General features: G+C 37.5%; 1 protein-coding gene across 1 annotated transcript; it reads right to left on the reverse strand.

The window, feature by feature from the left end:
* Nucleotides 1–162: 162 nt before the first annotated feature.
* star2 (steroidogenic acute regulatory protein 2) lies at nt 163–4,376 on the reverse strand. Its single transcript, XM_065272337.2, has 7 exons — nt 4,370–4,376; nt 4,108–4,230; nt 3,228–3,358; nt 2,986–3,144; nt 2,328–2,512; nt 2,129–2,222; nt 163–430 (listed from the first exon to the last, which is right to left on the reverse strand). Exons 1-7 carry the CDS (start codon nt 4,374–4,376, stop codon nt 335–337), a joined length of 795 nt encoding a protein of 264 aa, XP_065128409.2. The 3' UTR covers nt 163–334.
* Between the last annotated feature and the right edge of the window lie 7,658 nt (nt 4,377–12,034).

Genomic DNA, 12,034 nt, shown 5'->3' on the forward strand with positions numbered 1-12,034 from the left:
AATGAGTTTCACATTAGCATTGACATTAATGTCAGTAAGTGATAATAAGTGTTACTAAAAGGACAACATCACTTCTGCTGGATATTTTAATTTATATCATTTCATCTTACATCATGGGTTGCAAAAATAATTTCATAAAAAAATGTATTGTCATTTGAAATAATCAAATAATTTCATCATTGGTTACTATTGTAACTAGATATGAGTTGATAATCAAACTCTGATGGAGTTATTTTGAGGTGTATGTTGCATGGCTGTGTTCCTATTTCAATCTGATGAAGATCTGCTTGCATCATCCTCATCATCACAGAAGCTTCAGCAGGGTTTGGACCGCTCACGTCTGCGCAGTCAGGCGGTGCCGCAGATGTTTGGTGAAGTCCAGCTGAGCTCGTGGCAGAGCTTTGTTCACCAGTGATTTTGGCAGCCAACCCTGTCAAAAAAGTCACACAATATGAGAGCTGACATTTTATGTCTACTCATTCTATATGGCAAAAAAAAATGTAATTTAAACAATATTTTTTAAAAATGGCCCAAAAATATATGTATTAAAGTATATTTTGAAATATGTTTACAAAAATGTATTTTCACCAATATATTTTTTGGCCATTTTTGTATATTTTGTAAAATCTTTTAAAAAATACATACATTTTAAAACATTTATATTCACGTCGCATTGGAAGAAAAACTGTGTATATGTTACAAACCTGTAAACATAACAGGTTTAAAAAGATTAAAGTGAAATATATTTTCACTGCAAAAATATACTTTTATATTTTATTCTAAAAGTTGTGTATTAAATGTGTATATGTTTTTCCTCATGGGTTTTAAAATAAGAAATGGATTTGTTGTCCTAAAATACATTTTGAAAAATTTTAATACATGAAGGTTAAAAGTAAATATATTTCAAAAATATATTAAATTAAGCTTTATTATCTACAAAATGCATTAAGCATATATTTAAAATATATTTTTGGCCAAATAATTTTATTTTTGGCGTATGTGATTTCTCATGATACAAACATGAAAATAGCAGGTTTGTATTGTAAATAGTTCATACACATACAAAAATGCTTGGTTGATTTAAATATAGACATTTTCTAGATAAATTTAACCCAACGGTTGACTTTTACTGAACCATGTGCTGAAGCAATCCAGTGTATTCATTTTTATGAATAAAGACATTATTAGGTTTTTATTTAACTGTCCGTATTAGTCGAGGGGCAACGTTCCAATCTCTCTGATAAAGCCAATACACAAGGGACTTAGGCCTTATTTACGCGTACATGGTTATTTTGAAAAACTGAGACATTTCCCTTCGTTTGCGCCCTTTGTTCACACGCAAACGGAAAACTTAAGTCTGAATTGGATTATTTCTAACAAATCTTCGGTTACACGGTTGCATGTAAACTGAGACAAACAGATGTTTAGACAGCCGACATGACAGTATGCGACGTCAACAGGAAGTGATTGTTGTTGTTTTCAGGATTCTGATTGGCTCATGTGGGCTTGAGCTTCTTGTTACACGGGTATATGTCAATGAACACTTTTCTGAAAACTGACATGTTTGCACAAAGTTATTTTTGAAACCGGAGAGGTTGAAATGTCCGTTTATGAAAATAGCCGCCCACGTGTAAACGTAGTCTTAGATGGTAATTCATCGACCACTAGAGGCTGGCACCAAAAGTGAGTCAATTCCCATAGACCTCCCTGTTAAAATGCCCAACTTAACAGCAGAAAATAATATGTTTACAGCCTGGTACAAAATCTGTGAGGGGTGAATATTTTTGTAACTCATCCGTTTAAATGATATTAAACCTTAAAGTTCTGCATAATTAAGGGCATGGGCACTTGAGTGATGGGTGAACTGCCACTGCTGTCACTACTGTCAAGGTAGGTGGGCATGGTTTCAGCAACCTGCCAAATCCCACCCATTCTTTACCCATTTTTGGTCATCTGCGAGTGATGCTCGGTGATGCAGTGCTAAGATGGCTGCGGCAAGCCCTGCCAACAATTGGCTTTAAAAAAGCTCTTCACAAACCCATGAATAACGTCACATACACTACTGTACTTCCATACTGTTTACAGTCTGTATTAGTCCAGATTTTAAGGGTTTTCTTTATTTTAATACCTTGACGTCCATGTTGAGCAGCCAGATGAAGCGACTCTTCCCTGGTTGATGATGGAGCTCATGCAGGATTATACAGGTGGGTCCATCTTCAGCCCTATAAACAAACAAATATGACAAGAATTCATCAAGAGGAACATCATGAACCACTTACAATGAGATCCTCATCAGAAGAAAAATCAAACTTGAATCGGTGATTAACCTGACAAACCCCTGCTGGGGAGGAAGAGACTCAAATCGTGTCGCAGCTCCACCCAAGTAAACACGTGACTCGCTCCTGGACGAATGTCTGACGCTCAGGAAGTCCCGCTGGCCAATGAGGTTTCCCGCCGTCTCTGCCGACACCTCGTGAGTTACCATGGTGTTCTTCCCCACCTGCTTCAAAACCTGCAATATGAAAACATCTTCTGTTAATTACAGATCACATCTAACCTCAACAAACCTGCTGGAAGAGATGAAATGTCAAATGGCAGATGTTCATTAACACGTGAATCTCGCAGCTCTGCGTCCTGATCTCAAACTGGAAAAGTTTTAAATAGAGATCTGTAGATCTTCCTGACCACAGTATATGCAGTGCATTCTGGGTAAACTATTTATTCTGTATGTGTCTGTACTTGAGTCCATGATTTTCAGTAGGAGAAAGCTTAAGCATCTCTTCTCATAGTCTGTTTTATGGTGAGCTCTCAGACTTCACAGATGCACACTGAGAACCTGAAGAGCAAACACTTCAGATCGAAGAAATGGACGTTTGTGAACTTTAACTTTCTATACCTTCATGTGTGAAACCAGAGAATGTTACACTGTGAATTCATTACAGCAGCTCACATGAGTCTTTAATCCCGGATGTTTTCAGGTCTTACTTTGATGGAGCGGATGCTTGGGTTCCAGCGGTGCATCTCCTCCACTCTCAAAAAGAGAATCTCATAGAGTTCATCCGGGGACGCGTCCAGTTCGGCCTCCAGTCGAAAAACTTTCCTGTTCCCCTTGAGTACTTTACTATAGATCACATCTCCATTCTTCTGCAGAAATAAAAACCTGTGTCATTTAGTAAATGTGTCTTGCTTGCTATAGACCGAATTATTTTAAACTAAATGACAATAACCTCTGCCAGCTCGAGTTTCCATCCTTCTTTAGACTCCACGATGTCTAGAGCTTCATTCAGAGCCTCTTCACCTTGTCTAAAGTAGAAAGCGTCCTCGTGTCCCACTGCGATCTTCTGGGCCTCCACAGGGTCTGTCTCAATATACATTTACTCAATGAACTCTTTTTTTCAATGAACACTTTTGCTCATCAAGAAAAAGCATCTTAATTTAAGAATTTGCTGATATTTTTTACTGAAAACAAGACAAAAATACTAAGACATTTTTTTCTTGAAAATAATTTTTTCGCAGTGTTGGAAATGTATTTGACAGATTTTCTTAAAGGTGCAGTGTGTACATTTTAGCAGCATCTAGTGCTGAGGTTGCGAATTGCAACCAGCGGCTCAGTCCACTGCTCACCCCTCGCTTTTGAAACGTATAGAGAAGCTACGGTAGCCGGCACCGGAAAAACACGTCATCGATGGAGACAACTTAGTAAAAAATTTTGTCCGTTTAGGGCTACTGTAGAAACATGGTGGCACAAAATGGCGACTACCATGTAAGGGAACCCTCGGTATATGTAGATAAAAACTTCTCAATCTAGGGTAAAAAAACATAATGGTTCATTATAAAAAGGTCTTTATACACACCTGATAATATAGTTTTGTATTTTATTTTGCATTTCTGTCAAGAGATCCTTTTAAAATTACACACTGCACCTTTAAGCAAAACATGTTACAAAAAAGTTTAAACATGCTAATATATGCTTGTTATCCAGAAGACACCTGTTTTATTTTCAGATAATATTTAATGATGTATAATAATATCTAATATTATAATGTTTGGGTGAATAAAGTGAATTAGTTATTTTTCGACAGATGAAATGTGGATGTGCACGCTCACTCTTAAACTTCTGGACACATGATCTCCTGACAGCACCGCTCCATTCAGGAATGGTAAAGTGAGTGATGCTCTGCAGGTGTGCAAGCTCTTTTCCCAACGCTGCCACAGCCGCACGCTGCAACCCTATGGGAAATAAGATGTTGAATACAACATAAATCAAATTAAATGACCACAGTTTCTCCAAAGCCAACACATTACTGAAAAAACTCATCTGGTAAATATTCATATGTTGGTGTTGCTGAATGCGATGTCATCCGGTTACCTGTCATGCTGCGTACGTGTGGATAAGAGATTCCACAGCAGAGCTTCACCACAGCCGGCAGCATGATGTGTCCCGCTGAGATGGCCGGGGAAAAGAAGGACAAAATTTGGGTTTTATAGAGTCCTCTCAAGGACACGACACTGATAACAGCTTCATTTACAAGATAGGATTCAGTGCAGCTTTGCCTCCAAGGTTGCATTCGAAGAGGATAAAGAAATGTTAAGGTTTAGAGAGCTGAAACTGATTAAAAAAAATGAGAGGAATGTGCTACACCAAAAATGATGACAGAAGTTTGACAGAAAAATAACATTCTGTAAAAGATGTTGTCAAAATAAACTCAAAAATATCTCCTTTAACTGTACTTCTATAAAAACCACTAACATGAAGGTGAAAATAAGTGCTTTCCTTTTATTCTCTCCAGGTCAACAAAACTACATTTCTAAGAAGAGTTTTTCCTCTATAAGGGGTTTGATATTTTCATGCCTTTTTCTTTCTAACATCTGCAGATCCTAACATTGACCATCACCTCTGTTAAACACTGACCCTGATGAAAACCTTCGTCTCTCTCGACCTCATCTCTACAACACACACCGCAAGCCTGAATGCCTCTAATGCTGAAAGATATATCTTGTCAGAGTTACAGATGAAGATATTATGCATTATAATATATGCAAACAGATTCATTCAAAATATTTAACATTACAAAGAAAGAGAAAATCTTTCACCTGGGGGTGACAAATGCATTTGTCATTTAGTATTGTTTATGAAATGACACATTAGGTAGAATGAATTAAATGTGAAAGAAACATAATACACTTCCATGTATTTTTGAATCATTTGTTATTTTTCCTTTTAAAACTTTCAGCTGTGCTTCATAGAAATGGTGATGTGTTAGGTTACAGGGTCTCATTTCTCCAGCAATCATCTACCATACAGAAATACTTTCACCATCCATTTAATTCCTGATCAAGTAAAATAATTTCTTGCATATTTTTATTCAAGCAGATATTCCCCAGATAACACACGTATATCGCAGAGACGTCTGCTAAAAACTGTTTCATCTTCTGTAGATTGGCAGTGAACATTGATAAATTAGACGTCTGTCCTATCTCTACATGAGGTCGTGAAGATGTCAATCGAAATCCTTAAGTGGTGCATGCATCGCCGGAAGGTCTTAAATCCGAGCAAACGAAAATGAATCAGCAGACCTCAAAGCTCAACTTATTTCAGTTTTACACAAATTTCTAGTTTGTTTGTATTGAAAACAAACAAAAGATTGAAAAAATATATATCAACTGGATTTATTAATGACCACAATTTGCAAAGAGATTTTGCATGCATAAAATATAATCATTATTATATAGCCTACCCTGTATCAGGATCAGGCACGTGCCTGGCCATTTTCAATATTATATAAAACTACCCCACACACAATGAAGATCAACATTGTGTGCAATAAAAACAGATTTTGGGTCTGTGACATCGTTGGCAAAAAGTGTTTAGTGATATTCACACAGCATACTGCATATGTGCTCCTGTATAGCTCAGGGGTAGAGCATTGCATTAGCAGCGCAAAAGGTCATGGGTTCAAACCCAGGGAACACACGCTGGCAAAATGTATGCCACTGTAAGTTGTTTTGGATAAAAGTGTCTGCCAAATTCATAAATATACAAATATAATATAAATATACTGTCTGATAGGAAATATACAGGCCACATATATAAACTCCAGACTTTTGTGTAAATGATGAGTGTTTCTTTTCACGTTTTAATCACATGCCATTGCTTCATGTTTATTACTTTTGCTTACCGGCAGTTTTTGAATGGTTTGACAAGGGTTTGTGTTGGTAAGTAACCTACTCAACGTTTGTCAGTTTTTCAGTCACGAAAGAGGCCTACTAAAGCAGACAGTGTGTATAATATTTAATTTCGCCCTAACGACCAATCAGGTAGCAGCATCCCCAGTAAAGAAACCAATGAGAAGCAGGGCAGTCAAAATCCTATGCCTTAAAAGAAATAACTACACGGCGTGTTGGCTAATAGATCACAGCCATAATAGATGTGGCAACATCTCCATTACTCTCATAGCAACTGGAGGAAAAAAATGCCGGTCGTGTGCACACATAGGGCATCACACACCTCAAAACAAGTCTCAGGGAAATACCTTTCACAAGAAAGACTGTTGTTTCTGCTTGTTATTTTGGAGGGAGACGAGCTAGAGATATTGATGTTTAGTGAATGTTTTTGGATGAACGACTCAAAGAGGGGGCACCTATAGGGGTGTTTCAAATCAAAGTGAACACCTGAATCTTTAAAGGGAGTAGAAGAAAAGGATGCTCACTTCCATTTGGAAATAGCCCAGTATCTGGACTTGCTGAGATATGATTGGACAGAAAGACTTTAAAGGGGGGGCTTAGTTAAAGGTCAGTTAAGTGTGAGGAATGTTGCCTTATTTTCATCAAGATTTACTTCTCAACTTTATTATTTTTTATTTTATTTACTGTATGATGACCTGAAGGTACAGTAACTGGGATGACTTTGACTCACATCCGCTCAAATGGATACATTCAAATCCATATCATTTATAATTGATCACATCATTCAGTACATTGACCCGAGAACAGTTTAGACTGAAAGATTCAGGTCTACATCATATAACATTATGTAGTTATTGATGGTGGCAGAAAATAAAAACATCAATCATTTTTGACTCAGTCATATACAGAAATAGCAGCATACAGCAATAAACATGCAGTCATTCAGCACAGTGACACAAGGCTCATTACAGTTTATAACTGAGACAAAAACACAACCACTGAACCTATAACTCAAAACGTAGAGAGAGAGATTTATTTTTAAATACCTCTTATTTATTCAAATATCCGTAACAAAATTTTCTACAATACCATAATTATCATAAATAAACAAAAAAAAATACAAACAGCACGATTTAGCTCAAAACAATCCCAAAAACCAGATTATTTTCCACAACAGTAGCCTACATATAAAACATCTTTAAAACCCCCTTAATATTATTTGTGGTACTGTAAAAGTTAAAAACTACTTTTAATCTTGCTTTCATTCATCCTGACAAAAACATGAATTGCCTCATAGTCCGAGGACTCTTCTATCTACCTATAGAGAGAGATGACCTTCATTAATAATAGTGTGCTGGTTTTTGCTATTGGTTTCTTATTCACTTTTAACTTCTCCGGTCCAGTGCCTGAATTCATGAGCAGAAGAATAAGAATCATCTTTACTTCATAAATTATTCAACCACATAAAGCAAAGTCGTATTTTAATCCTGTAAGGTCAAAGGTTTCAATAACATCATCTTAACCACATTTGACTCTTATTGTTACACTAGAGTTTATCTCATGTTTATTCATCTCATTACCTCACTGTGTAGACGGTGTTTAAACATTTACATTAGATTTAAATTTATGCATTTAGCAGACCATTTCATACAACGCAACTTAACCATTTATATTAAACAACAATCCATCAGCAATGATGCATGAATAACCTATTAAATGTTACACCCTAGCTGTTTGTTTATTTTTATATTTCTATTCAGATGCTTTTATCCTAAGGATCTTACGGTACAGTGTGTTCAAGCTATACAGAGAGAGAGAGAGAGAGAGAGAATGCATGTTTATGTTCTCTAGGAATCAAACCCATGACCTTTGTGTTTCAAATGCATTGCGCTGAGCATTAGGATCATCTCACCTCTAATATGAATACATGCTGATAGTCTGATGTCAGTCACTCCTGCACACAGAAATATGAGCAGAAAGATTAAAAACTGCATTGCATTTTCATACAAAATCTTATTATAACCACCAACTAAACCAGACACTTACTGTGCAGTTAATAATGTGCACTACAGTACAGATCATTAAATAAAGACCACACTCACAGTGTCAACACTCAGGTTATTATCACACTATTACTGAAATAAATGGCAGTTGTCATCTGATCTGCATAATTATTTTACTGAATTGGGTGATAAATAATTAAATAAAGTATTATTAACATTCATAATGCAATGCTACATCAACAACATTCAGGAATGTTTATAATGTTAATGTACAAAATGCAGAATATAAAGTGAAAGAGAGATAGAGAGAGACTCTTTCCTAGTAGGATACACACTTGATTCTCTGTTATCTCTGAGTTTTGAACAGGTGTCCTTGTGCAAGGGTAAATGACGTTGAAACTGAACTTCACCTGTTGACCACATGCTTAAACTCTTTAGTCTCTCTCCCCTCCTCTCTCTCTCTCTCTCTCTCTCTCTCTCTCTCTCTCTCTCTCTCTCTCTCTCTCTCTCTCTCTTCTCTCTCTCTCTCTCTCTCTCTCTCTCTCTCTCTCTCTTCTCTCTCTCTCTCTCTCTCACACACACACACACACACACACACACACACACACACACACACACACACACACACACACACACACACACACACACACACACACACACACACACACACATTCATACACATGCACATGCTTATTCACATACAGACACACACTTTTACATGCACGCTCATATGCACGTTCTGATTAATATGACAATTCAGCTTCCTTATGTTCTAATCAAACACATGTAAATCAGTCAGGGACCTTCATCTGAAAAACACAAAGAGATTTGTTAAGTAAGGGATAATGTAGAGGCAGCCGGTAGTTATCGGGAAATAAGCCCCGACAGTGTGATCAGGACCCGACGCGAAGCGGAGGGTCTTGTATCACACTGAAGGGGCTTATTTCCCGATAACTACCGGCTGACTCTACATTATCCCGCTTATTACACGGCTACTTGTCACATAAGAAAAAAAACTGGACATGAATATGAATTTGAAACATTTTATTGGCATATTTGTTTTAAATTAACATTTTTATCCTTCCGCGAAACTTTGCACAGATACCTTATTAAGATCCTCTGCTTCATACTTGTCTGTCTCCATTTTTTTCTCTTTTAGCCAGTCTTTGAGAAGTTTTAATGCCCATTCTGTATTTTTTTGTGTGTTGGCTTCGTAGCTGTCATGCTCTATTTTGTCAAGTTCAGTCTCAGTAAGCTCTCTGTGTCTTGTCGTGGTTGTCGAGTGTTTGTCACAAGATGGCGCCAAACAGACAGTAATCTTTATTGATCTTTATTGGCGCGGAGCGATCTTACTCGTAAAAGGAGTACCGGCTATGCGTTATTATTTTGGAGCGGTTATTATTCGAAAAGAACGAACCTGCAAATGTCTCAACTGACCAATCAGAATCAAGCATTCCAGAGAGCCGTGTAATAAATCAAGAGAAGGAAGATCTGAAATGATGAATAATGACTCACACCATTCCTTCACTTTCTGGAATATTCCATCACTGCTCATTACGGATACGACTCTTATCAAACAGCGTGGATTTGTGACCTGAATTTGGTTTGTCAGATTAGTGAAACACTTCAGAAGTGTCGCTGAGGGATTTCAGGAACTGGGTTCACACAGTCAATAAAAAATCATTTCTTTAAAGATGACAAACCTGCTGTCCCTCGTGACCTTTAATAAACGCTGTTCTCGTGCAAATACAGTTATTCATACAAATGATTTCTAATATTCAGGTTATTCTGCAGATATGCATTTGCTGATCAATGCATAGAAAATATCTGAAGCATCCAAACATTTACATTCATATGTTACTATTAATAAAACTTTTTGGTTATAATCTCAATACTTATTAATATTACACATTCCTGATTAAACTACAGCAAGTTAAATCTCTGAATTTGCATGATTTAAATCAGCGTGTCGTCTTTCCCAGGACAAAAAGAACGTTTTTTAATAAACGATGAGTGAGGTAGAACATATGGCACACGGGTGCATCCTCCTGATGCCCTGAGTGGATTTGTGCATGACAGAATGAAATTCAGCTTTATGCATTTAAAGTGTGCACTAATGAGTGCACACCTTCTGGACACAGCTGGAGAGTATTGACAGAGTTTGGGAGTCATCCAGATCCCTACTGCTCACCTGTGACACTTTACCTGCTCTTCAGTCATTGCAAATGAACTTTGATTGAACAGGTAGATTATTGATGCTCCTCACGTCTGTTTTACCTTATGTCTGTCTCAACTCAGGACTTGTCAAATGTCTGTCTAGTGGAGAAATGCAAATGATACTCTCTGTCAGTGCTCTGCTGTCAAACATATTCAATTGTTGGCAATGCAAAACTTTACATTTTGAAGAGACTTCTGCTTTGCTTGTGTACGTCTCAGCACTGCATGATTAAAGTGATTTAGGGGTGGTTTCCTAAACAGGGTTTAGATTAATCCAGGACTAGGCCTTAGTTATATTTGGACATTTAAGTAGTTTTCACAAACACACCTTACAGAAAAACATACTGGTGTGCATCTTAAAACAAAACAATGGCACTGATATAAGATATTTCAGTTTTAAAAATAAAGCAGCTTAAACATGAACATAAGTCTACTGTAGGACTAAGCTAAGTCATCTGGAAAACCACCCCTTAGAATTTAGAATGTTTTGAGAAGAGATTTTAAAGTCACTAATGAATTTGCTTCTCTGATGTCGGTCGGGAGAGAATTCCAGAGCTTGGGAGCAGAGACAGAAAATGCTCGATCACCCCTAGTATGGAGCCGTGTCTTAGAAACAACCAAGAAACCACTCTGAGAGGAGCGCAGATTGCGACGTGGTGTGTAAGGCATTAATAGATCAGTCAGGTACAGAGGTGCCAGATTCTGCAGAAATTTCTATGCCAACATAAGGATTTTAAAATCAATCTGGTACCTAACAGGTAGCCAGTGCAGTGACTCCAAGACAGGGGTTATATGATCCCTAGCCCTGACCCCAGACAAGACTCTAGCAGCTGAATTTTGGACATATTGCAGTTTATCCAATGATGTTTTAGATACCCCAGCTTGTAGACCATTAAAGTAGTCAATGCATGAGATGACAAAAGAGTTTAGCAACTTCTTAGCAGCCGGGAAAGACAGCATATGACGTAGCCAAGCTATATTTCTGAGGTGAAAAACGATGTATTCTGCACAGTAGGCTCAAATGACAGAGTGGCATCAAATATGACACCAAGATTTTTTAATTTGCTCCAAGGCGACACCATCAACAGACAGAGCAGGAGACCCCACCTTACGCAGTTGATGTGGAGATCCAAGGAGCATAATTTCTGTTTTAGAGCTGTTTAGCAACAGAAAATTATTAGACATCCAAGTCTTCATTTCAGCAATGCATTTAGATGATGCACAACGTTCACTTGCTGACCCGGTCTGGTATGAATATAGATGTGTGTATCATCAACATAAAAGTGATAATTGAGGTTGAGAGATCTTAGTAATTGACCAATTGGATAGATATACCTACTAAAAGTAAGGGACCCAATACTGACCCTTGTGGAACACCAGTATGAACAGAGCCGACTTTGGACCTATGACCACCCATAAAAACAAATTGACTGCGGTCAGTGAAATAAGACTTGAACCAGTCAAGAACAGAGTCGGACAAACCAAATACATGTTCTAGGCGATCGAGTAGTAGAGCATGGTCAATAGTGTCGAAGGCCGACGTGAGATCCAAGAGAATAAGAATTGACGTGGAGCCGGAGTCGGAGGCAATTAGTAAGTCGTTAGTGACTTTCAGCAACGCAGTCTCT

This window comes from Paramisgurnus dabryanus, chromosome 1 (genome assembly GCF_030506205.2).
Source record: "Paramisgurnus dabryanus chromosome 1, PD_genome_1.1, whole genome shotgun sequence".
Classification (NCBI taxonomy): domain Eukaryota; kingdom Metazoa; phylum Chordata; class Actinopteri; order Cypriniformes; family Cobitidae; genus Paramisgurnus; species Paramisgurnus dabryanus.